The following is a 27,531-nucleotide window of genomic DNA, read 5'->3' as shown; positions in this document are numbered from 1 at the left end:
CAGCAAACTCACAAATATTAACAACCACACCTAAAGCAAAACCAAAAGAAACTAAGTAAACAATTAGAACAGGAACAGAACCACAGAAATGGAGGGCACATGGAGGGTTAGCAGCAGTGGGGTGGGAGGAGGAGAGAGGGGGAAAAGGTATAGAGAATAAGTAGCATAGAATGTAGGTTGAAAATAGACAGGGGGAGGGCAAGAATAGTACGGGAAATGTAGAAACTAAAGAACTCATAAGTATGACACATGGACATGAACTAAAGGGGGAAATGTGGGTGGGAGGGGGGTACAGGGTGGAGGGGAGAGAAGGGGGGAAATGGGACAACTGTAATAGCATAATCAATAAAATATATTAAAAAAAAAAGAAAATAACAGGCTTTTAAATGGCATCATTTTAAATGATCTACTTCTTGTTTCTTTTCCTCTATGGCCATTGTTATTCTTTCTATACTGCGGTTTTCTCTGAAGAGATAGAGAAAGGGTTACACTTCTTTCTGGTTCATTTCTGTGACCAGTTTTCAAGTTATCACTCACAATACAATCTCTGACCCATGTGTAAGTGCTCATTAGTTTTCAACTATTTGATTTTCATGTATAGTAACTTTAATAATAATCAATGCCTTTGACTTAGTAATTCCACTTCTAGGAATCAGTCAAAAGAATCAGAAGCAACACATGCAATACTCACTATAGACGGGCATACATAAATAAATGTCCAACAACAATGGAAATTTATCTATCTACCCACCATCAATTCATACAGAATTAAAACTAGTTTCTGAAATAACATTCAAAAATGCTTATCTTCCAATGTTACATTTAAAAAAGATCCAAAGAAGAATATGATTGTCATCAGAGCTATAACTAAGTACGTAAACATGAAAGTGAAACTGCAAGACTAAATGAGTTGTCAATGAAATATCTATCTCATTTTTCTTAAAGAAAAATAATGTTGATAGAACCGAAGTATATTGCATTCTTCTATATAGTATATTACAAGTTACTATTAATAGGTCAATTGATAATAAAGTATGTTAAAAATCAAAAGGAATAAAAGACTAAAAGAGAATGTGTTTAAATAAAAAAAAAAAAAGGCAAATGAATATATGTCAAATAACTATTTAACACTAACTATATAATTCACACCTACCTACCTGCAATCTAAAACATAAACTCTTATGAGAGATATTTTTCCATTTTGTCCACTGCTGTGTTCCAAGCATCTAAAACAATGCCTGCTATTTATTTGGTACTTAACTAAAATTTCCTTAAATAAAAATCCTAATTTTAGGATAAGAATCGCTATATGTAAGTAGCTGACAATAACATTCTATCTCAAAAGGCACCATTTAAATCACAATGTCAGATGATTTTAATCATTTATAGATTTAGATCCTATGCTCTATTCCCAGTAAAAATAATTCCATCCTTAAAAACCAATAAATATTAATTTTATCTAGTTCCCAAACATGATGGAGAAAACTTGAGATCAGCTAAATTTTATTTCATAAAAATCCCCAGTATACCACATATATCACCAGATCTTTTGATTTTCTATAATGTCTATTAAAAATTTTTTAATTCATATGGCCAAAAACGATAAAGACTTTATTACATTTAATATTTCATTACCTGGTGCTCTACCTCCTGAAGTAAGGATTCCAAAAGTTCCGTTTCTTGTGTCAGAGAAGTTTTCTGACCTAGTTAAAAACAGCAAAATACCAACACTCGAGTTCATTATTGGTTTAAGAATGAAATTAACTTTCACTAAATACCTTCAATAACAAGTAATCAATTTTAGGAAAGCAAAACTTCATTACAGCTACCTTAAAATTTTTTTCCAGAGCTTTAAAAGAGGTTCAATTTAATATTGCAGCAGCTTTGATGCAATTTAGATCTATTAAATTCACCTGAGAAATATACAATGCTAATTTACTTTGCAAAGAAAGTAATGTCATTGCCTCTTCAAAAGGACTATAAAAATCTAGAAAAGTAAATTTTTTACTCAGTCAACCATTCGGAAATAATTCGTCCCCAAAATTTAACTTGTGGCTTAAAAAGAATGAAGTTGGCCATATATTTAGGTTAAATGTCAACAAAAGGTACAGTCTTTGAACATAACTTGTAAAAAAAAGAATCTCGCCCTGGCTGGCGTAGCTCAGTGGATTGAGTGCGGGCTGTGAACATAAGCATCGCAAGTTCGATTCCCAGTCAGGGTACATGCCTGGGCTGCAGGCCACGGCCCCCAGCAACCGCACATTGATGTTTCTCTCTCTCTCTCTCTCTCCCCCTTCCCTCTCTAAAAATAAATAAATAAAATTATAAAAAAAAAAAAAAAAAAAAGAATCTCCCCAAAGGAAAATAGTCTCAAGAAACTAGAAACACAGAGGGATAAAAGAATTATTATTACAGAAACTATCGAAGAAAGAAACTGCTTGACATGTTAAAAAAAAAAGTCAACAGAATAGGCATACTTGCCTAATCAGACCATGTTCTTTTTAAATCACAAAACCAGTTACATTAATTTGGAGTAATGTTTTTGAACAAGGGAACACTTAAAAGGAGGAACTTTTATTTCCTAAACCGATCTTTTGCTAGCCTAAGCAACTCACCAATCTTTTCAAAGATTGAACCTCAAGAAGACTCAGAGCACCAGGGACCCCAGCAGCACAGAAAAACACTCACCCATGAGGGTTATAAGCTTGTTCTTCAGCTGTGTGTCAAGCCGAGCAATCATCATCTCCACTGCATTCCTAATTTCCCGGACACGCTCATCTTTTGCATTTCTTACAGCTTCTACATTTCTTTCCTAGAAAATAAACAGGTAAAAAAAAATTTAATTGAAGAATTTTTAAAACAGAAGCAAACAGACATTAAAGTAATCACTGCAGTTATTCTTAAGGCCCATTGATTTCCTTTTTAAAAATTATAAGCCAATACTTTTTATTGTTCATATATCACAGGAAACGCATGGCTTTAAAGACATTGTATACAATAAACTGAGTAAGAAAAAAGTTTAAAAAAATAAATAAAATTGATAAATTAATAAATGAATAAAAGATAGGTATATAATTATAAAAATTGGTTTAGATATCATATATACAATACAGACTCAAAGCCCCAATTGTATCTCTGATAATAAACCACCATCTGAGCCCTGACCAGTGTGGCTTAGTTGGTTGGGCATTGTTCGCTGGTTCGACTGCAGGTCAGGGCACACATGCAGGTTGTGCGTTGCAACCCCAGTTGAGGTGCATACAAGGGGCCATCGACTGATGTTTCTCTCTCACCTCAATGTTTTTCTCCCTGTTTCTCCCTCCCTTCCTTTCTAAAAATAAATAAATAAAATCTTCTTTTTTTTAAAGAAAGAAACCACTATTTGAAAACAGAAGTATACGGAAGCCAGTTCACATCATGCAAAACCCTAAAATACATTTACAAAAATTTCAAACCATGTGTACTCACTCTAGTTCACAAAGTTTTTCATTTTATTCAGAAGAAAAATAGATTTTAAAAGACTGCAGAGCACATATAAAATTTATAATAGCATACCTCAGAAAATAAAAAGCAGCATTTCCTATACTTACTATTATTATAAATACCAGCAGAGAGAATCTCAACCTAGCACACCCTCCCTAATGATCAAAATATAACATTACAGAGAAAATAATAAAAGGTAGTCAAATAAAGGCCAAACAGACACCAACCACTTAATATCCCACATGATTTTGTAGACAGTATATATACAACTCAAAAACACTACATTCTGTATGAGGGAAGCTATAAACAATGATCTGGATTTTTATTCCTGAAGGGGGTAAAATAAAGATGACATCTTAAGTTAGGAATGGTCCCCAAACCTCATTAGTAACAATTACATTCTGACAACTTGAAACAAAATACATTCCAAAAGTATATTTAGTATTTAAATGTTTGAAGCTTATTGTATATAAATGGTAAATAGCTCACCAAAACTCTCTGACCCATACAGCATCTGAAGAGTATTATTTTATATTATTCTTGCAATTCTGCTGATTTCTAATCCAGGACATCAGAAATAATTCATTCCTTGGCAACAAAACTCCCAAAAGCTGGGGGTCCAAAGAATGAATGACTTAATGACTTTCTAAAAGTCAATATTGATTCTATAAAAAAAAACACAATGCTTATTTAACTAACTGATTCTCTATTTCTGTGTCAGAGGCAATTCCCTTGGTTCCAACTGTAGAAGACGCCAGAGATTTGGATCCTAATTCCTCAGCTAGTTTGAAGTTGGTGAGACTTGACTATAAATATATCCTATCAAATTTTCAAATCTTGATTTCAACATCTGACTTACATTATGAAAACTAAATCACATAGTACCGACTATAAAAGGGATAATGCTCTTAGTAGTCATCTTACCACTTCTTGAACTAAGCTAATTAGTTCCATAAGACGCCGACGAAGTTTGGCTACCTCTTCATTCACTTTAGTAACATGCTGCTCGTAAATTTCCGCCAAAGGTTTAAAGGTATGTCCGCCATGCTATTGAAATTAATAAGAGTAACTTTAGAACATTTTCATATGTCTCACCTGCATTTACATTCCTTTATTAACACTCTATGAACACTAATATACCGGTAAATATTTTCAACTGAATTTTATCTTTTTGGCTGCCTTTACTTTGTTAAACAAGCCAGAAGCTGCTTATATCACTGAATACCCAGTCTCTAGCACAACTGAATAAACTAGAAAGACAGTTGAGAGAAAGATCCATGGCACACTATTAGCAAAAGCAATGAACCTATTCCTCCTACCAGAGTTACTGCAGAAACAGAAGGCCCATACAAATTAGTCTTACAAAGCCAGCTATATTAAAAAAAATATTTTTTGGAGTTGACAACCTAAAATCAATTTCCTATTTAATTTTAGCATTGTAATTTATACCTCTCTGGATTGGTAAACAGAACTTAAATTTCTATTATAAGAAATTTCCTATAATATAATGTTTTGTTCATCAAAACACCCAGCCATGGTTTCTAAGAAAGAAAAAAAAAAAAAGATGTGGATTTTTGCACACCCACTTAAAATATGGAAAAAATGTTTCCACTGCTTCTTACAAAACCGTTTATTTAAAGTACTAAATTGTGGGAACTGAATTTTTTCTAGTCAGCACAGGAGTATTCAAATTCCAGCAGAAAGCTCTCTTATTGGAGCTCTACTCAACCAACTTGCGTGCCATTCTCTCTCTAAAATATGCTGATGACCAAATGATTAATTCTCATTGCTAACAGGCACTTTTAGATGTCCAAGCACTTCTGCTCCCACTACGACTAATTTTCCCCACCAAGAATCTATTGTTTATTCTCAAACCTATTTATGTCTATTACACTTATTACAGTAAGTATATAACAATATTAATTAAATAACACAACACAAATATAAAATAAAAATTATTTCCAGGAAAACTTGAATGTTTTAGACTTTATAAAGGTAGGTAACCTTAAAAAACTATATTTAGCCCTTGGTGGTATGGCTCATTGGATTGAGTGCCGGCCTGCGAACCAATGGGTCGCTGGTTTGATTCCCAGTCTAGGACAGATGCCTGGGTTGGGGACCAGGTCCCCAGTAAGGGGGCGCATGAGAAGCAACCACATACTTGATATTTTTCTCCCTCTTTCTCCATCCTTTCCCCTCTCTAAAAAATAAAAGCTTTAAAAAAGAAAAAGTTAAAAAAAAACTAGATTTAAATTAGATTGGAAAAAATTAAAAAACAAGTCATAAGATCTAGATGTTTGCATTCATATTTTCATTTTTTTAAAAGTTGTTTTTCCACTTTAAATAAACCAAAATTGGAAACTGTGGCGAGGACATGAGATCAACTGATCTTTAATAAACAAACAAAAAGCAAACCTTGATCCTACAACAAAAGATTTGCAGATAGATATACATTTTATAGGTTTACAATGAAAAGAAAATATTTACTCAAGGAATATACATCCCGTATCAAAACCTCCCGCAAAAGATGTTTTTCTTGAATAACAGAAGGAATGATACTATCTGCTATAAAGCAGAATCATTTAATTTTCATTCTATAAACAGTAAAATATTATTTTCTATCTAAATCAAACAACTACTTCAGTGCTTTCTAGTCTCTAAAACAATATGCTGAATTTGTTCTGCTCACCATTCCTCCCCAAAGTGCACACTGATGGCAGATACACTTCTTACAAGTCCAGCAAAATACACTAAGTTTTTCATGGTGATTTTCACATCTACATGTTATGAAAAAAAATACAGTTATAAATTAAATTAATTAATATTGGAACATAATTACCTCAACAAATTCCTAAGTTTGGGAAAGCTGGTCAATTTTAAACAATTATACCTCAGAAAACAATATAAAATGTATTCCATGGCTTCTGTAAACTAACCTAAAGAATTACACTCGAACACAATTTTCTTCAAGTACTATTTTCATTCATCTATAAAAACTAAGAATCACTTAAAAAATGAGTACGTTTCTTAATAAAGTAGAAATATGGCATCATTTCCTAGCATCACTACAGATCAGCGATTTTCAATCTTTTTCATCTCATGGCATACATACACTAATTACTAAAATTCTGTGGCACGTGAAATAATATATTTTTTGCTGATCTGACAAAAAAACAGTAGTTCCAATTTTTATTCATTCACACTGAATAGCTATTACAGTGTTGTCTGTTGTCATTTTATTTGACAATCCAAGAGAAAGAAGTCAGTGCCCCTGACTAAATAGTCAGGTACATACTTTAAAATTTTTTGCAGCATACCAGTGTGCATCTGTTATGGATGATAAATTCTAGCCTGCTCCTACATTTTTGGACAAATTAGATTATGTGAGATTATATGCACACACAAATACTTTTTCTAAACGTGATTAACTGTACAAATTACAGATCCTCATGAAAAATGAACTCAATTTTTAAGTTTTCCCGTGCTTGTTTCGGCAGCATATATACTAAAACTGGAATCAGAGACTAGTATGACCCCTGCACAAAGATGACACACAAACTTGTGAAGTGTTCTGTATTTTAAAAAATAAAATAAAAAGTTTTCCCTTAAGTTGGATATCCACTTGCAAAAGAATGAAGATGGACCTGGTAATAAACTAAACTGCGTACCACCCACCCCGCCTGCCCAATTTCTATGTTGAAAGCCCTAATGTAACTGTTCTAAGAAACAGGGCCTCTTTTTTCAAATCAGTTCTCATTTTTTTAATGTGGCTACTAGACAACTTAAAATTATCTAAGTGGCATACATCACATTTTTATTGGACAGTGCTGCCCTAAAGTGACACATATAAAGTACCTAAATTAACATCACATGCTTTTAACTGGTAAGACTGACCTTTAATTTTATCTGCTTAAACTATTAAAATATATTTTTAAATCATTTTTTTATTGCTGTTCGAATAAAAATGGAGCTGACTCCATTTTCCCACCACCACTTTCCCCCACCCCTCCCCTTCTTTCCTCCCGTTTTGGCTTTGTCCATGGGTCCTTTATACATGTTCCTTGAAACAGGGCCTTTAAGGATGTCAGATGAGGCCATAAATGTGAAGGCCTAACCCAACAGGACTGACGACCTGACAAGAAAGATGCCAGAAGTGTACATGCGCTTAGTGAAAAGGCCACATGAGGACACAGAGAAAAAGCCTTGTCCAAGTCAAGGAGAGAGGTCTCACTAGAAACAGAACATGACAATACCTTGACCTTGGACTTCCTTTCAGTCTCCAAAACTGTGAGCAAGTAAATATACTGTTTACACCACCCAGTCTGTGCTATTCTGTTATGGCAGCCCTGGTAGAAATTGTGTGACAATGTGTACATACTTAACACTACTGAACGATACACTTAAAAATGGTTAAGATGGTGAATTTTACATTATGTGTATGTATTTTGCCACAATAAAAAAATTCTTTTTTCTCTTGCTTTTAAAGAGACAGTGTTGCATTTGTTCTGCTCATCATGGAAGTACACTAACCTTAAAAATACCCAAATAGGCCTACATTTTATATTCTTACTTACAAGTAATTTAAGTATCGAAGAAAAAATAAAGGTATGAAGAAACAGCATATATGTTACTGTCTGGAAGCTCATTTAGTATGATTTTGATACCATCAAATTTAGAATATAGCTTTTAAAATATAGGAAATTTATCAGAACAATTCTTAATCAATGACCTACAGGCACCTTCAGCAAACCCAAGGGAGCCAGAAGGCATCAAGAGGCAAAGAAAAGAGATTAGCAACTGTGGCAGTTCCATGAGGCTCTGATGAAAGCAGCATTACCCTGGCCAGTGTGGCTCAGCTGACTGGAGTGTTGACCCTGTAAACTGAAAGGCTGCCAGTTCCATCACTGGTCAGGGTACATGCCTAGGTTGTGGGTACAGCCCCCAGTCAGGGCACATATGAGAAGGCAACTGATCGATGTTCCTCTCTAAAAGCAATAAAAAAAGTCCTTCGATGAATATTAAAAAAAAAAAAAGTTAGAAGGGTCTTTCCAGATAGTAATACCTGTACCATGTCAGAAAAAAAATGTGTTCACCTACAAAACTAAAAAACAAAACAAAACAAAACAAAACAAAAAAAACAACCCAACACAGATCTGGCTGGTGTGGCTCAGTGGACTGAACACTGGCCTGTGAGCCTGTGAACTGAAAGGTTGCTGGTTCGATTCCTGGTCAGGGTACATGCCTGGGTTGTGGGCCAGGTCCCCAGTTGAGGGCGTGTAAGAGGCAACTACTTGATATATCTCTTGCACATTGATGTTTCTCTCCCTTTCTCCCACCCATGCCCTCTCTCTAAAAGTAAATAAAAATAAAATCTTTAAAAATAAATCCTTCAATCGTTTCATTAAAACAACATAAAACAAAATCTCTAAATACTTAAACAGAGAAATCGATCACATACTTGTCCTTTTCATTTTCTTCATGTTTGGTGAGACTACAGAGTTGAAGAGTATCAAGCTGCTGTGTTACTTCTTCTGCCCAACGACAGTTTACTAGTTCTCGTAGCTGGAGTGGAGCACTAGAGAGAAGATACATACATACATTTTAACTGAAGAATTTGAGATTATTTTCCAAAATAAATACATTCTAAAGGCAAATATGTGAGGTTATGGCTCTGATGGAAGGAAATCCCTTCACAATGTATACATTTATCAAATCATAACTTTAAATATCTTACAATTTTTTCAATTACAGTATATCTCAAGAAAGCTAGAAAAAGAAATGATCAATTAAGAAAACAAATTCCTCAAAACAGCTCACAATCACATTCATACTATATTACTATTACGATAACAAAACACAATAAAAAGTATATATTGTAACTTATTTTTATGTCAATGTTATAATTTAAAAAAGTAAACAAAAAATATTGACAATTCAGAATTCTTAATTCTAAAGTTATACTGTCCAAAATGATAGCCACTAGCCATGTGTGACTATTTAAAATTCACACTAGCCCTAGCCAATGTGGCTCAGTTGGCTGGAGCATCATCTCATAGACTGAAATGTGGCAAGTTCAATTCCCAGTCAGGGCACAAACCTAGGTTGCAGGTTCAATCCCTGGTCACAGCACGTATGAAAACGCAACCAACCAACTGATGTTCTTCACATCAACGTTTCTCTCTTTCCCCCTCTCTCCCTTCCTCTTTCTCTAAAAGCAATGAAAAATGCCCTCAGGTGAGGATAATTAATTGAAATATAATAAAATAAAAATAAAATTTCATGACAGTTACACCAGATATATTTGAAGTGCTCAATTGCCACATGTAGCTAACAAAGTGGCTAGCAATGTTATAAAACATTTCCATCATTAGAGTTCCATTTGATAATGCAGTTCTTAAAAGAATGTGAAAAACATGAAGAAAAATTGGCAGAAGATGGAGATAGTTTAAGATAAAAAAAATGTAAATGTCTAAAAATATTTCTAAAGATGCTCAGTTTTAATCATTTTTTAAAAAACATTAAAAATGAGATACAATTTTCCACTTACCAAAATGAAAATAAATGACAGATTGCCCTGACTGGTGTGGTTCAACTATTCGGGCATCATCCCACAAAGTGAAAGGTCGCCAGCCAGTTCCATGCCACTAGGCTGGGTTATAGGTTCGGTCCCCAGTCAGGGCATGTAAGAGAGGAAACTGATCCATGTTTCTCTCTCACACTGATATTTCTTACCTTCTCTTTTTCCCTCCCTTTCCCACTCTCTAGAAGTGAATAATTTTAAAAAATGAGACTGGTAATAGACAGCATTCATATGCATGTGAGGAAAAGGAACTTTCATATCTTTTATTAGGAAGGCAAAATGGTAAAAAAACTATCCTTTGGTGTGGTCTGGCATCATTATTTAAAATAACCGAAAGTGGAAACAATCTAAGTGTCTCTCAATATAAAAATAAATAAATAAATGTATGATCACATAATAGATTATTTAAGCATTTTTTAAAAGATTTTATTTATTAGCCCTGGCTGGCATAGCTCAGTGGATTGAGCACAGGCTGCGAACCAAAGTGTCACAGGTTTGATTCCCAGCCAGGGTACATGCCTGGGTTGCAGGCCATGACCCCTAGCAACTGCACATTGATGTTTCTCTCTCTCTCTCTATCTCTCCCTCCCTCCCTTCCCTCTCTAAACATAAATAAATAAAAAATAAAAAAGAATGACAAATTAAAAAAAAAGATTTTCTTTATTTACTTTTAGAGGGAGGGGAAGAGAGGAAGAAAGAGAGGGAAAGAAGCATCAGTGAGTAGTTGCCTCTCGCAAACCCCCAACTGGGGGCCTGGCCTCCTACCCAGGTATGTGCCCTGACTGGGAATAGAACTGGTGACACTTTGGTTCACAGGCAAGCACTCAATCCACTGAGCCACACCAGCCAGGGCTATTTAAACATTTTTTTGAATGACACCTGTACATCAATAAAGGTACTATTTTTCATTCAAAAAGCAAGCAAGTATTGTATCATTTGTTTTGTAAGAAAAAAATATGTATATGTATCAGTATATACATAGAAAACGGTCTAGAAGAATAGACACCAAATCCAGTAATTTCATCTGAAAGTGTTACTTCATGAAAAGACTAGGAGGGGAGAAACAGAGTCAGAAGACTTTTTATTTTATACTTTATCTATACTATCAAGATTTTTTAAACCAGAAAACTTTAAAAATTTTCTCATTATAAAAAGTAAGTTAGAAGAATAAAAGGGCCCTGGCTGGTGTGGCTCAGTGGATTGAGCATCAGCCTGCAAGTTAAGAAGTCACCAGTTCAATTCCTGGTAAGGGCACAACCTGGGTTGCAGGAAAGGTCCCCAGCTGGGGGCGCAACCACAAGGACGTTTCTCTCCCTGTCTTCCCCTCTCTTTAAAAATAAATAAATAAATAAATAAATAAATAAATAAAATCTTTTTTTATAGAAAGGTAAGATAAGAAGTTACACGATTTTCTAAAAGAAGGTAAATAATGTAATGCATTCTATAAAATTCTAAGTCAGATAAATTAGTTTGCATTGCTGTATCTAGAAAGATTACTTTTCTTTCCAGCTGTATTTACAAAGAGGAGAAATACAGCAGACTGCAGAAAGAACTTTATTAATGCTCTGGCACACTCCAACTGCACCACCTTATTATTTTCCAAATTCACAAATAATCATAGCAAAACAATTACCGGCAATGAGGACACTGAGCTCTCTGCTCTGTCAGCCAGCGCTGAGGAGGCAAAAATAAATAAATAAATAAATAAATAATTAGATTTTGATTACAGAAATACCATTACTTTCATCTGTACACACTGAATACTTATACACCAAATTTAATGAGTTTAACTCTCTAGTGCCTGCATTAATTATATAGTTATATTGTAGAAACAGTTAAACAACCCTCTTCTCATTATCATTGTGACCAGGACAAACTTCCAAGGGATAGAACCCATTCCAAAATAGCTAAGAAGCTATTCTCTCACAGGAAAGGAAGCAATTCTAGGAGACTACTTGATCTCACAGGGAAGATGTGTGTAATCTTCATAAAAATAACGATACTGTCACTGTTATCTCCAAACATAATCCACAGGGATGATATACTTCTAACCAAATCCCAAAAAGTTCAAGGTACTACTAAATTCCTTTTTAGATAAGCAATCTAATTCTGAAGTACATACATTATACACATATAAATTAGACCTAATATATGAATAAACAATATAGTAAAACCTTCTTACAAGTTCTACAGTTCAGTAACTTAAAACATCTACATAACTCTGTTTCCTCGTAACTGTAAAAAGGTTTTTACAAAACCTTTTAATTATAAAACATCTCCACTAAATCCTATTCTATTCTATCCTATCAAATTCTATCAGAATCCTATCAAATTCTATTAATTTAATTGATTTAATTATTACTGGATAGGGTGCAGTATCACACCACATACAAAGGAGATGCTAAGTCTACCCAGCAAAGCTATGATTTAGAATGGAAGGGCAGATAAAGAGCTTCCCAGACAAGAAAAACTAAAGGAGTTCATCATCACACCAAATCATTATTATATGAAATGTTAAAGGGACTTATTTAAGGAAAAGAAGATCAAAACTATGAATAATAAAATGGCAAAAAATACAAATCTATCAACAACTGAATCTAAAAAACAAAGAAGAACAGAGACAGCATCATGGATACAAAGAGTGTTTTGATGGTTGCCACATGAGAGGAGGTGTGGGAGAATGGATGAAGAGGTGAGGGGATTAAGAAGTACAAATAGGTAGTCACAGAAAAGCCATGGGGATGTAAAGTACAGCACAGGAAATGGAGTAGCCAAAGAACTTACACGCATGACTCATGGACATGAACAAAGGTGGGGGGCTGCCTGAGCGGAGTGGGGGAAGCTGGGTGGAAAGGGACAAAGAGAGAAAAATTGGGACAGCTGTAACAGCACAATCAATAAAATATTTTTTAAGATTTATTTTATTTACTTATAGACAGAAGGGAAGGGAAGGAGAAAGAGAGGGAGAGAAACATCAATGTGTGATTGTCTCTTGCATGACCCCTACTGGGGACCTGCCTGGCAACCCAGGCATGTACCCTGACTGGGAATAGAACTGGTGACCTCCTGGTTTGCAGGCCAGCGTGCAATCCACTGAGCCACACCAGCCAGGGCTAAATAAATAAAATCTTTTAAAAATAAAGAAATAAAATAAATGTGGCAATTTTAATACTCTGGGAAAAACAATGTTTCTCCCAAACCAAAACCAAAGGTGTGAACAATATTAATGCACAATGTTAAAAAAAGTCTTTACAGCATTTCCTCCACATTCAACTAAATAATTAATTTCTCTCCATTAAGGGGAAGGAAGAATCACAAGCTTCAGACAGTATTCAGACTTCAGTCTGATTCTTAGCTCTGGCACTTACTAACCACAGGACACTACACAAGTGACTGAGCTCAAGTTTCCTTGATTATACACCACAACCAACTGGAAATTATTACTGAAATTCACGAACAGTTCAACATACAAAAATCATTCAGTGTAATACACCACATAATAAAACGAAGGAAAAAAGACATCTGATCATCTGAATTGATACAAAAAATGCCTCTGACTAAATCTAGTATCCTTTCATGATAAAAATACTCAAGAAACAGAAAGGAACTTTCTCAACTTAATAAGCCCTTTCTTTAGAAAACCCAGAGCAAACATCATCTTCAATGGTTAAAGACTGAAAACTTTCCCCTTAAGATCAGGGAAAAGACAAGGATACCTGCTTTCAACACTTCTAATCAATATAATATTGAAAATTTCAGCCAGAGCAATTAAGCAAGAAAAATAAAAGAATCTCAAGGGACCCCAAACTATGTGGAATTTCCTGATCCAATTTACTGCAAAGCTACAGTAATTGAAACAGTTTGATACTCACATAAGGAGAGAAAGAGACCAATAGAGAGCCCAGAAGTAAATACAAAGGGACAAATATTGTACAATTGCACTTATATGAGGTACTTAGACTTGTCCAATTCATAGAGACAGAAAAAATAGTGGTTACCAGGGGTTGGGAGAGAAGGTACTGGACAGAATAAAAGTAGGCATCCTTGTCTTCTTCCTGAACTTAAGGGGAAAATTGAGGTACTACTACATACCTATGAGAATGGCTAAAATTCAAGGCTGAAAACACCAAATGTTGACATTAATGTGGAAGAACCAGAACTCTCATAAACTGCTGGTGAGAATGTAAAATGATACAACTATTTTAGAAGACAGCCTGACAATTTGTCAAAAAGTCAAACATACATCTACCATATGATCTAGACATTCCATTCCTCATTATTCACCCAAGAGAAATGAAAACTTAAGTCCATTCAAAGACTGGTACATATGTTCATAGCCGTTTTCTATGTAAATGCCAAAAAACTAAAAGCAACCCATGTGTTCATCAACAAGTGAATGTGTAGAGTATGGTAACTACAGTTTACAATACTATACTGCTATACTACTATAAATTGCTAAGAGAACAGATCTTAAAAGTCCTCATCACAAGAAAAAATTTTTGTGACTATGTATGGTGACAGATGTTACCTAGACCTAGTGTAACCATCATTTTGCAACATATACAGATCTCAAATGTAGAAATGTGTTGTACACCACACTTGGCTGGTGTAGCTCAGTGGATTGAGCGTGGGCCTGCGAAACAAAGGATCGTGGTTCGATTCCCAGTCAGGGCACATGCCTGGGCTACAGGCCAGTTCCCAGCAGGGGATGCACAAATGGCAACCACACATTGATATTTCTCTCCCTCTCTCCTTCCCTTCCCCTCTAAAGATAAATAAAAGCTTAAAAAAAGAAAGAAAGAAAGGAAGGACTCCTCCGTTAAAAAAACAACAACTGTCCTGTACACCTGAAACTAATGTAATGTTTTACATGTCAATTATCCCCCATCTAAAACAAGAAAACAAAAACAGGTTAGTGCATAAACAAATGATGGCATATACATACAATACAATGCTACTACTGACCAATAAAAAGGAATACTATTGACACACGTAATGTAAATATGAAATAATTCTGAGAACAAAAGCAAAAACAAAAAAACAGATACATGAGAGTACATATTGTAAGATTCCATTTGTATAAAATTCCAGAAAATCTAAACTTATCAATAGCAACAGAAAGCAGATCAGTGGTCACCTGGGAACAAGACAAGCAGAAGGAGGCATTACCAAAAGACACAAAGAAACTTTGGAGGAATGCAGGTATTTTCATTATCTCAACTGTGGTGATGCTTTCTCAGGTATATACATTTGTCAAAACTTATCAAACCACACACTTTAAATATGCAGTTTATTTCAGTCAATTATACCTAATTTTAAAAAGGCTGCAAAATTAGAAACAAAAGAACATCAATAATTATAGGCAAACATAAAAGTGCTACTTATGCTGAAAAAAATCAAGAAAACAAAACAAAATGAGAGTTACGGGGACAAAAAAGGGGGTTTAAATCCAAAAAAGGGGAATGAGTAATAAAAGAGAATCAACTAAGTGTAGTTAGATAATTAAAAGAGACCAAACATGAAAACATAAGATAATGTGATGAGAGAAAAGTGTGAGAAAGCGCACACACGTGTGTGCACGTGCATGTAGGCACCAGCCGTGGATAGAGAACTGGAATGGGAGTTCAATCCTGGTCACTAACTACTAGCAAACTTTGGACACGTTTATTCAAGGGTCTGGACCTTAGCTTGTTTTATTCAATGACATGAGTCCCTGTACTTTCATAGGCAGTTAAATTTCCATGGTCAAATGAACAGAGATGGGATGAAAGAGAAGGGAACGCACTGAAATGAAAGATACTACAATTTGGTTGGGTGGAGTGCCCAGCTTTTCAAGGACTGCTCCTGTAATTATCCCCATCTCTCCAGCATCATTAATTATTCTGTTTACTGGTTCAGTCAAAGCAAGATGTAAATCTTCTCCAAAAAGAGGGAAAAATGTTGACTCTCAACATCTCCCTTCTAACCATATTTCTTATTTCTCTCCTTTACTACAAAATTCTGAGTTTTTCATACTTGCTGCCTCACTCTCCCAGCAAGTATTTGTTCCCCATTCCCACTAAAACTACTCATCAAGGTCACCACCAATGACCCACAAATTCTCAAATCCAATGGTCAATGCCCAGGCCAGAGCCATGTGACACTGGTAACCCACTCTTCTAAACATGTTTCTCCCTTGAATTCTGTGATGCCTCACTCAGGCTCCTTCTTATCATCTGCTGAATCTTCCTCCCCCTCCTGACCTCTAAAGGTTGAGCAACCCAGAGCTCAGACCTAAAAATCTCTTCCCACAGGAGGTAATCTGTTGAACTCAATTAACTGGACCCCCCCCCCCGCCCCGCTTTAAATACTATCTATATACTAACAATTCAATCTCTCTAAAGTCCCCTTCCTCAATTCCAGATTCATATTTCCAACGGTCAAGATTTCCAGTTAAATGTATAATAAACACCCCAAACTTCATATATTTAAAGTTAGTTTTTCTATTTATTGCTTTTAGAGTAAGAAAAGGGACAGAGAGAGAGAGAAACACAAATTTGTTGTTCCACTTACTTATGCATTCACTCGTTTCTTGTATGTGCTCTGGCCAGATACCAAACCTTATTTTTGGAAACTCAGGACAACACTCTAACCAGCTGAGCTACCTGGCCATGGCATAAACTTCATACATGTAAAAACAAAGACTTTTACATCTATAGCCTACTCAAATCTGTTCCTCCCCAAGTTTTTTCTACCTCAGAATGGAGTATCAGTAATTCATCCGGATGCTATAAAAAACTTCCTTACATACCATCTGTAAGCTCTACCTTCAAAACATATCTAGAAGCCCTGGCTGGCGTAGCTCAGTGGATTGAGCGCGGGCTGGGAACCAAAGTATCCCAGGTTCGATTCCCAGCCAGGGTACATTCCTGGGTTGCAGGCCATAACCCCCAGCAACCGCACATTGATGTTTCTCTCTCTCTCCCTCTCCCTGCCTTCCCTCCCTAAAAATAAATAAATAAATAAATAAACCTTTAAAAAAATATATCTAGAATTGCCTTATTTTTCACCACCTCTACTATTACCATCCTGGTCGAAACCACCCTTCACCTTTCACTAATAAAGCATAACTGATCTCCTCACTTCCTCTCCCACTTGCTGACAGTCCACTTTCCACATAGTAACCACAGCTATAGCTTCTAAAACATTTTGTCATTATGATTCAAAAACCTTCAATGGCTACCATCACACTTAAAATAAAACCCAAGGTCCTCAACAACATCTCTAAACTCATCTCCTTTTTTTCACTCTTCCTCTGTCCACTTTGCTCTAGCTACACTGGCTTCTTTGCTATTTCTCAATACACTAAGCATATTCCTTTCCCAGGACGTTGCCCCTTCTAATTTCTCTGCCTGGATATTTTCTTTCCTTACTCACAACACTCCCACATTTCATTTTGGTCTCTGCTCAAATGTCATCTTCTCAGAGAGACCTTCCCCAACAACCCTATCTAAAACAGCTATCAACCTGCCTGTGCCCTCCTCAATGTCCCCACTCCAATCCCTTACCTAGTTCCAATTTTCTTAATAGTGCTTACTGGTATCTAATATATATCTACTTAATTATTTTTTCTATATACAAACTAGTAAGTTGACTCCTTTGGAAGTCAATGCCTAACTTGCAGTAGACATGCAATTAATATTTGTTGAAGAAACAAATTAGTGCATTCAAGAATCAAGACAACTCTAGAAAGAAAGATTAGAACAGTATTATCCAGATGGTCTGACTAAAAGGGTAATATATTCTTGGACTTTATCCTTCAGGCAATAAATCTCACAGGCGTCTGGAAGGGAAAAAAGTGACATCACCGAAAAACAGCAATATGGCAGCATTATACAAAACAGACTAGAGATAAGAAAAGATTCAAGACAGAGAGATCAGTGAGAAGACAACTATAACAATCCAAGCACGACGTAATAATGGCTCTATTTCTCTATTAGGATGGTAATAATAGGAATAGAAAAGTAGGACACACATGAGACACTAGGAGATAACTGACAGGCCTTAAAATCAAAGAGATTTCAAGGTTGAATGGCAGAACAGGACAAAAAGAAGTCAAAAAAGTCAATCTGGGAAATAAAAGGATGAATTTGATCTGGAAAAAAGCTGACGATGCTTGGAAGGACAATCAGATGCGACATTTATAGGTCAATACTGAAGGAACAGATTTGGGAGCCATACTTATAGAAACGAGAGTTAAACCTGCAACAGTGAACCAAATGTCCTAAAGTAGATCAAATTTTCCCAGACACCTCAGAGTACAGAATGCCAGCAGCAATATTTAAGAAATATATGCCTTGCCCTGGCTGGTATGGCTCAGTGGGTTGAACACCGGACTGCAAACCAAAAGGTCACTGGTTTCATACCCAGTCAGAGCACATGACTGGGTTATGGGCCAGGTCCTCACCTGGGGACCTGTGAGAGGCAGCCGATTGATTATTTCTCTCACACACTGATGTTTTTCTCTTTCTCCCTGCCTTCCCCTTTCTCTAAAAAATCAAATAAATCAAATCTTAAAAAAAGAAAGAAATATATGCCTTTAAGGACAGGAGGAGGAAGCAGTAACAATGACGAAATGAAGACTCACTGAGGTATAAGGTAATAACCAGAGGTCACATGCCTACTGAACCTTCGTCAAAAGGACTGAGTTCATAACCAGACTCTATCACTTAATTAACTACAGTGATAGAGGCCAATGACTTCATTTATCTAGCTTCAGTTACACCATTTATAAAACTTAAATAAATCCTGGCCAGGTAGCTAAATTGATTAGAGCATTGTCCAGATACAGAAAAGTTGTCAGTTTGATCCCCCCAGTCAAGGTACATACAACAATCAACCAATGAGGCCCTGGTCAGGTAGATCAGCTGGCTGGAGCTTCACCTGGATACACCAAGGTTGCAGTTTGATCTGCAGTCAGAGCACAACCAAGAAACCAATCAATGGCCCTGGCTGGTGTGGCTCAACAGGTTGGAGCATCATTCTGTACACCAAAAGGTTGTGGGTTCAATCCTGACTAGGACACATATCTGGGTTGCGGGCTCAATCTCCAGGTGGGAGCCTGCAAGAGGCAAACTAATAGATGTTTCCCTCTCTCTTTCTCAAAGAAATTAAAAACAGTCCTCCAGAGAGGGGAGGAAGGGAGAGAGAGAGGGAACAACAAATCCATACCTCTCTCCCCTCTTCTCTAAAAACAAATAAAATTTTTTTAAAAAACAAAGACATGCATTAGTTGCTAGTAAACAATAATGTAACACCTTACAAGAGGATAGTATTTCTACAGTTTCTAAATTACTTTTAGTTTGTCTCCCTGATGCCACCTTCTTATCACCCATCTTCTATAGATAGCTGAGGGAACAAGGTTAAGAAAGACTGAGTCTCAGTTTATGGGTGGGAGAACTAGCATGGTGTATAACCCAGGTCTTCTGCACATGGTACAGTGGCAAACACCACAGGCCCTTGAGCCAGACTTCCTGGGTTCATATCCAGCTCCACAGTTTGCTAGCTGTGACTAGAAGCAAATGATTTATATATTAGAGGTATTACTCTTCACAAAGGAATATTTATCTCCTTAGGCAGAAATAAGGAACCCCAGAGAAACTGAGGTGAAGAGCATGTGAGATGGCTTTGATTTTCTCAAGGGAGGAAATAATCCACTAAATAATATGGACAGGAGAGTTTTCCATGGTGGTCTGCAGAGGCACTATTGAATCCCCACACACAACCAAAATAAGTTCTTACCTGTTAAGCCTCCTTATAATTTTATTTGAGGAGTTAATCTACATTCAACCTTAAAGTCACTGGATTATATTCCTCCCTAAGGTCTCTTGTAACTATTAAGATTATGTGATTTTATTCTTTACCTTTGAACCCATTACCAGCTTTTTTTTTTTTTGGTCTGACCCACCAAACAAGTATAAACGCTCCCTCCTCTGAGCCTCACAGTATTTTGTTAGTGCCTCTTTATGACGGTACACATTCTTCAATATAAACACACAGTCCCTTCTCTCAATTAGATTTAAACTCCTTCAGGGCAGGCACTTCATCATTTATCTTCATATCCCTCAATCTCAAACACAAGGCAGGCCAGCCCTTTGTAAATCACTTGTTAAATGTGCAGTGATTTAATCATGTAAATATACTAAAATTACAGTGGGCTTTGGTTTCCAGACATTTCATGGCAGTTATCACTTGATGATTATTCACCTCCACAGTACTAAACAATATACACTGATGGCCTCCCTATTAAGAAATATTCATTTAAGACATTTTAAAAAGGCACAAAATTTAAAATAAGAAAAAAAATGAAGAAAATGAAAAAAAAAAAATACAACTTACCCTGATACAGCTGAAACAACAAAGCTTGGAACAATGAGGACACAGGCGAGCATCTCGCAACTTCTCCATACAAATGAAACATCGGAAAACCTCAGCAATGCTCTGAAAATCATAAAAGATGTAAAGTCCACCAGATTAGACTACTGAATCAAGAGTAACTGCATGCTTCAAGTAATTCACTCAACAACATCTAAGTTCATATCAGCACTTGCTTTGTCAGGTCTAGGTTATCCAAGAACATCTAAGCTTCACAATGTTCCTATTCTAAGGAAAGGATATGAAATTCAAACACACAGATTTTCGCACATATATTTTCACTGAAGCATTAATTATGATGTCAAGAATCTGGCTAGCCCAAATATTAATTAAATTATCACAGTTAACATAAATTACAATACAGTCACTGCAAATATTTCTTGAATTATTTAATGATACAGAGGGGGGGAAAAAAGCCTGCATTTAAAGGTAAGAAAACCATGATTAAAGGAACAATATGAACTTTTTACTTTTTCTCCAATTTCCCCAAGGGGGATGAATTTTTTATATAATTCTTTTGAAGTTTTAAAAAGAGATTATTCTAATAGCAGTGTACTTTGATCAAGAAAAAAACGAACTCAGAATCCAGAAATCCAAACTTCTGCCCTGATGCTGTAACCAAGTAGCTACTTATTTGAGCCTGAGATTTTGCCACTGTAGAGAATTTTGGTGGCCCCTCTACCAACGCTTTAGGAAGAAAAAAAGATCACGTAAATGGAAGAAACAGTACTTTCTTTGCAAGAAGCCTCCTATGCATTAATTTAGGAAGTAACTGACAAGAAAACATAAATAAATGTAGGTTATTAAATATTTTAAGTTTATTATAATACTCACCTTTATTTTTACTCCATTCCAGAGAATTAAACTCTCCAAACTCTTCAGAGAATTAAAACCAAGGCAATGTTATCAAACCATTATAATACCTTCACATGAAGAATTACAAAGAAAATTACTCAAGTCTAATCATGATTCTGCAGGGCCAGAAAGAACCTGTGAGGTGCAGACACGGGTGGGGGGCATCAAGGCGGGCAATAAGACCACTGGGTGAACTAGTTTCAAGTGGAGTGCCCCGTACCATCGCTGCCCTTACTAAAAAGCAAAGACCTACTTAATATTTGGAAAGTTCAAAATTAGACATTATACAATTATGTCCAGTAACCAATCCTTTTTTTATGTTCCTAGCCTTTACGTAAATACCCCAACCATTTTAAATCACAGCTTACAAGTGTCAGATATAAAAATAGGTTGTTCTGGCAAACTACAGCCAAATTAAGATAGTAAGAATATATATCCTCATTCACAGGAAGGGCAAAAGTCTACAAAATGTACCGCTGGGAGGAATGATTACCCACTGGGAGGGAGATCTGGATCCGCGCAGGAACTCGCAAGAACTGGTTGCGAGTGGTAGGGCACGTCCATCTAATGAATTTGCAGTTTTGCCGTGCACAGACTGTAGTTTGCAAAAACCCTGTGGGGACTGAGCACCCGCGGAGGCAACCTGAAAACGCCAGGATACGCACCACCTGACTGCGGGAACGGTCAGAGCAAAAGGACCAGAGGGCTGCAGAAGAAACACAGCGTGCTTCACACCTGGCCAGTCCTCTCCACAGCGGCAGCGGCGCAAGGTGCTCTACCAAAGACGGGACTAGGACAAGGCTACCCCATTAAAAAGCATTCAGCAGGTGGCCGGGGGAGAGTAACCACCAACCTCCGCAAGCCCCCTCACCTCCACACTCTGTTCATCCATTGCCTCCGAATCCCGGCGGGGCCCTCGGCGACCCACGGAGTCCGTGGTCTGACCTAGTAGGTGACGGCCCGAGGTCGCCACTTCCAATTGCTGCGGAGAACCCGGCGCCCACGTTAGGAGGTTCCAACGACCGCCCCACTAGCGCGCCCCATCGCTTCGGCGCCAGCTACCCCCACTTCGCCATTTTTATCCGCGTGCCCGCCCTAGGGCGCTGTGGGAGGGCGAGCGGTAGCCGCAGCTCCTTCCTCCCGGTTCAGCCGCCAGCGGGGGACCACGAGGTAGCTTTGGCCCACGTGACGCGAGCCGGCGGGCGCGCGCGTATCGAACCGCTGCAGAAACACCGCGGCGCTGGTCTCCAGCAAAGAAGTCGCTGCAGGGAATTCACAAACACCAACGGTAACCAGGGCAGCTGGAGGCGCGGCGCGCATGCGCGCAGGACGCAGCGTTAGGGGAGCGGGGCGGAGAGGCGGGCACCTAGTTCCCGCGGGGCGGGGTCGCACACGAGATTTGGCGGTTTGCTACTGCAGGGTTGCGTGCCTTCGACTCCAGGATTATACGGGAGGTAGAGAGCGTGGCGATTGGGAGAGCCCGGTCCCTCGTGGTAGGGGCGGTGCCCCATCCCAACTCAAACTTGCGCGCCAAAGAACAGTCACCTGGGATGCTTGTGGGAAACGCAAATTCTGGAGCCACTCTCTTAGGTATTCGGTCTCCGAGATTCCAGAGGCTTAGGCCGCACCAAATCCGCGTTTTTAACTACGGTTCTCGGCGACTTTGGCAGGTAGTGGTTAATGGCCCGCACTTTGTGAAACCGTGGTGCAGAGGTTTCCTGGCTAGTGGTTATTTTCTCTGGGAGGAAACTCAGAGTCTCAGGTTTTTAAGGCTCCCGCCCCGCCTATCGAAGCGAAGCTCCAGACTGAAGCCTAGAGGGGTGGTTTCTTTTTTCGGGGGTGGTTCAACAGGACCACAGATTGTGTAGACATTAAGACCCACACCATGGAGCCTGCATTTCTTGCCGCTTGAGGTGCACTGTCGCCATGAGACTGGACCAATTGCAAATGGGTATCAGCTGTATCCAGCAATATCGGCGGCTGCTTTCTACAATTTTCTAGCATAAGAGATGTTTATTGCAGGAACTCAAGGTGTGAGACTAGGACGTGCATCAAATTCTTACCTTATTTTTCCGTGTATAATGCTCACTTTTGCCCAAATTTTTGAGGGAAAGGTAAGAATGCACGTTATGCGTACATAGTACTAATTCTGTATTTATATAAATGTTCTTAATTATTTATGCTTATGCATTAAAAGTGTAAGTCTAGAAAGGAAAAACAAATCTGTAGACAAAATACCCTGGAATATGATAATCAGTTTTGTTTCTAAATATAAATAATTGAAAGATTTTCCTGAAAGTTTGGGTCAAAAATGTGGGTGGGCATTATGTATAGGAGCACATTATACACGGCAAAATACGGTAATTTGAATTTAATTTTTTTCTTTCTGGTTTGTTCACAAACAGCTATTACACTTAGCCCAACCTAGAATGTACGTGTAGAGGATCAACAATAACCGTGAAAGTTCTTGAATTTCAAAGCACTAACTTTTTTTAAAGATTTTATTAATTCATTTTCAGAGAGAGGAGAAGGGAAAAAGAGAGAAAGAGAAAATTCCACAGGCTGCCTCTTGACCACCCACAACCGGGAACTTGGCCCAAAACCCAGGCAAGCGCCCTGACCAAAATCTGAACCAGCGACCTTCCAGTTTGGGGAACGATGCCCAACCCACTAAGCCAACACCAGTCAGGGAGCATTTGGACTTTCTTATAAGTAGTGGGCAAGAACAATTTTTTAAAAAACTACGTGAGCCATGGACAAAACTACCTTAGGGAGATTAAGCTGTGACTGAAAAATTCATAACAATTATTATGTACAGGAACATCCTTAATATCAATTGCCTGAGTACTGAATAAAATTAATATGTTACAAAGGTGTGACTTATTTTTGTGTAATTTAAAAAAAGGGGGCACTTTCTGTTCTTGACATATTTAAACAAGACAGGACAATTTTAACTGTAGCTACACTCCCAACCCTGTTTTCTCTCTCCCAAATCCTGTTTTCCCTGTTGGTCGATGAACAAATATTCTCATAACAAATTTTTAAATTTTATATTAAAGTGCAATCCTATAGCCTGCAGGCACAACATTTGATGCATTTTCCTAGTCCTTCCAATGCCTCATTTTTATTACATATATGGAAAGATCATTTATCCTTCATTTTTATCTTTCAAAATCCAACACCATCTCATCGTGCTTCCAACCATCCAGTCACATAAAAGTTAAGTGATTTGTTCAGGGTCACACATCTGGAATTTAAAACTGGCTATTTACATCTCAGGATGTCAGAGCCCAGTCTTCAAGACTGCAATACGTATCTGCTTCCCCTTTCCCATTCAGCATTTCCCAGAACTTTTAACTAATAATTTATAGACACCTCTGACCTCTTACTGCATAGGTACACTGTGATTTATTTTCTTATTTGCCTGCTATTAGCCAGATGTGTGTATTGCTATTATAAATAACCCTGTGATTAACATTTGTATCAAGATCTGCCTCCTACTATGGACAATTGCTTAATCGTCAAGTTATTTTTAAAAAATAAGGAGTCCTGACCCGTGTTGGTTGGGCATCATTCTTCAATGGGAAGGGTGGCCACTTTGACTCCTGGTCAGGGTACATGTCTGGGTTGGGGGTTCAGTACCTGGTCAGGGCATGTGCAAGAGGCAACCAATTGATGTTTCTCTCTCTCCCCTTGAAAGGAAGAAAAGAAAGGAGGGAGGGAGGGAGGAAGGAAGACACATAACTGGCAAATAGGGGTCACCAGTGCTCTTATGATTTCATTTTATATCTTTCACATAAAATGAACAATTACACTAATATAGGCTGAAGGAGAACAAAGGTCATATTGAAATACAATAGGAATAGCCTAAAAGCATTTGAAAGCAGAACTCATGCTCCTCAACATCAGTAAACAGAAGGAACAGGACAAAAATAAAAGTGAGGCTCTCATAGAAAAACTAACTTATTACAAAAGTTAGGTTTTATAGGAGACTAGGTCACATAGCAGTCTCACTGATAATGTGACCACATCTTCAAAATTTTCAAAAATAGAAAATTCTGTAATATACATAATATGTAACATAATATAAATATTTTTCTATCTTTTAAAGCATGCTTTCATATTTGACTGACTGTTAGTATATAAACATTCTTTTATGATGGGCCAGCACATTGGTGTTACCCTGATTATAAAAGAACAGATGCAAAAGAGTGTTAATACTTTCCTGTATGACATTGCAAAACTAAGCATGTGTACATACATATATTAAATCTCTTTATTCCCATTCCATCCTTTTGGCTGAAATTTAATATCTGCCCTTCTTAGGCAGATACTAATCTTAAGAGAAGAGATTCCCTTCTCTTCTGAAAGGTATCACTTTCTAGTCACCCAGGCCAACTCTTCTCCTTCACCATACCCCGCCACCTGTGGTCACCAAGTGTTAACAAGACACTTTCCTAAATCTCTCTGGAATCGATCTCTTCCTTATTGGAGTTCCCCTTTGCAAGTCCATTCTTCATAAGTCTGACATGTGAGATTTTAATTGTTGTACCGCAGTTTTCTCTTCTTCAGTCAGTGGTGACAGCTAGAAAGCAAATAACAAAGTCTTTATTTCAAAAACCTTTAAAGGCTGCAAACATACTTTAATTTTCAAAAATCTTTACAGTCTGTTAATTGTTAACTTCTTTTTTAAAAATACATTTAATTGATTATGCTATTACACTTGTCCCATTACTGCCCTTCACTCCCCTCCACCCTGCATAGCCCCTCCCACCCACATTCCCCCCCTTTAGTTCATGTCCATGTGTCATACTTATAAGTTTTTCAGCTTCTACATTTCCCATACTATCCTTAACCTCCCCCTATTTTCTACCTACTATCTATGCTACTTATTCTCTGTACCTTTTCCCTCTCTCTCCCCACCCCACTCCCCTGTTGATAACCCCCCATGTGATCTCCATTTCTGTGGTTCTGTTCCTGTCTAGTTGTTTGCTTAGTTTGCTTTTGTTTTTGTTTTAGGTGTGGTTGTTAATAATTGTGAGTTTGGTGTCATTTTACTGTGCATGTTTTTTATCTTCTTTTTCTTAGATAAGTCCCTTTAACATTTCATAAAATAAGGGCTCGGTGATGATGAACTCCTTGAACTTGACCTTATCTGAGAAGCACTTAACTGCCCTTCCATTCTAAATGAAAGCTTTGCTGGATAGAGCAATCTGGGATGTAGGTCCTTGCCTTTCATGACTTGGAATACTTCTTTCCAGGCCTCTTCTTGCTTGCAAGGTTTCTTTTGAGAAATCAGCTGACAGTCTGATGGAACTCCTTTGTAGGTTACAGTCTCCTTAGCTCTTGCTACTTCTAGGATTCTCTCCTTCATTTTTACCTTGGCTAATGTAATTATGATGTGCCTTGATGTGTTCCTCCTTGGGTCCAACCTCTTTGGGACTCTCTGAGCTTCCTGGACTTCCTGGAAGCCTATTTCTGTTGCCAGATTGGGGAAGTTCTCCTTCATTATTTGTTCAAATGACTTTTCTACTTGTTGCTCTTCCTCTTCCCCTTCTGGTACCCCTATAATTTGGATGTTGGAACGTTTAAAGATGTCCTGGAGGTTCCTAAGCCTCTCCTCATTTTTTTGAATTCTTGTTTCTCCATTCTTTTCTGTTTGGTTGTTTCTTTCTTCCTTCTGGTCCACACCATGATTTGAGTCCCAGTTTCCTTCCCATCACTATTGGTTCCCTGTACATTTTCCTTTATTTCACTTATCATAGCCTTCATTTTTTCATCTAAGTTGTGACCAAATTGAACCAATTCTGTGAGCATCCTGATTACCAGTGTCTTGAACTGTGCATTTGATAGGTTGGCTACCTCTTCGTCGCTTAGTTGCATTTTTTCTGGAACTTTGATCTGTTCTTTCCTTTGGGCCATTTTTTTTTTTGTCTTGATGTGCCTGTTACATAGTGAGGGTCAGAGCCTTAGGTGTTCACCCAGGTGGGGTAACCCAGTCACTGGATTATGATGCTGTATGTGGGCCTGGGGTCCAAGAGGGAACAATGGTGCTTGCTACACTCTCTGCAAGATTTCAGTCACTTCCCCCACTTCCCACAAGCAAATTGGGCCCTGCTGGTGCTGATTCCCAGGTGTGTGGGTTTGTGTACTTTCTAGGACCCTGTGGGTCTCTCCAACAAACTCCTGTGAGGCTGGGA

General features: G+C 37.5%; 2 protein-coding genes and 1 pseudogene across 7 annotated transcripts in view; 1 reads left to right on the top strand and 2 right to left on the bottom strand.

The window, feature by feature from the left end:
• The window catches only part of TRIM37 (tripartite motif containing 37), an 89,290-nt gene extending 66,703 nt beyond the window's left edge, over positions 1-22,587 (bottom strand). The window contains exons 1-8 of one of the 6 annotated variants that reach the window (XM_036033652.1): positions 22,203-22,587; positions 20,441-20,542; positions 11,697-11,737; positions 8,942-9,058; positions 6,173-6,260; positions 4,408-4,530; positions 2,689-2,812; positions 1,636-1,703 (exon numbers count right to left, since the gene is read on the bottom strand). In XM_036033652.1, coding sequence (XP_035889545.1) covers positions 1,636-1,703; positions 2,689-2,812; positions 4,408-4,530; positions 6,173-6,260; positions 8,942-9,058; positions 11,697-11,737; positions 20,441-20,542; positions 22,203-22,223 — 684 coding nt within the window. In that variant the 5' untranslated portion in view covers positions 22,224-22,587. Of the gene's footprint in view, positions 1-1,635; positions 1,704-2,688; positions 2,813-4,407; positions 4,531-6,172; positions 6,261-8,941; positions 9,059-11,696; positions 11,738-20,440; positions 20,543-21,805; positions 21,825-22,202 lie in introns of those variants that run through there. The other 5 variants (XM_036033654.1, XM_036033653.1, XM_036033655.1 and 2 more) reach the window with 5 other exon arrangements.
• LOC114504369 lies at positions 6,965-7,064 on the top strand (annotated as a pseudogene).
• Positions 22,588-24,230: 1,643 nt separating the features above from the next.
• The window catches only part of SKA2 (spindle and kinetochore associated complex subunit 2), a 29,032-nt gene continuing 25,731 nt past the window's right edge, over positions 24,231-27,531 (bottom strand). Inside the window, exon 4 of the mRNA XM_036033651.1 lies at positions 24,231-25,916. Coding sequence (XP_035889544.1) covers positions 25,848-25,916 — 69 coding nt within the window. The 3' untranslated portion in view covers positions 24,231-25,847. The remainder of the gene's footprint in view (positions 25,917-27,531) is intronic.

This window comes from Phyllostomus discolor, chromosome 8, assembly GCF_004126475.2.
Source record: "Phyllostomus discolor isolate MPI-MPIP mPhyDis1 chromosome 8, mPhyDis1.pri.v3, whole genome shotgun sequence".
Classification (NCBI taxonomy): Eukaryota; Metazoa; Chordata; class Mammalia; order Chiroptera; family Phyllostomidae; genus Phyllostomus; species Phyllostomus discolor.
Note: the sequence above shows the minus strand (reverse complement) of the source record. Positions and strands in the feature narration are given on the sequence as shown.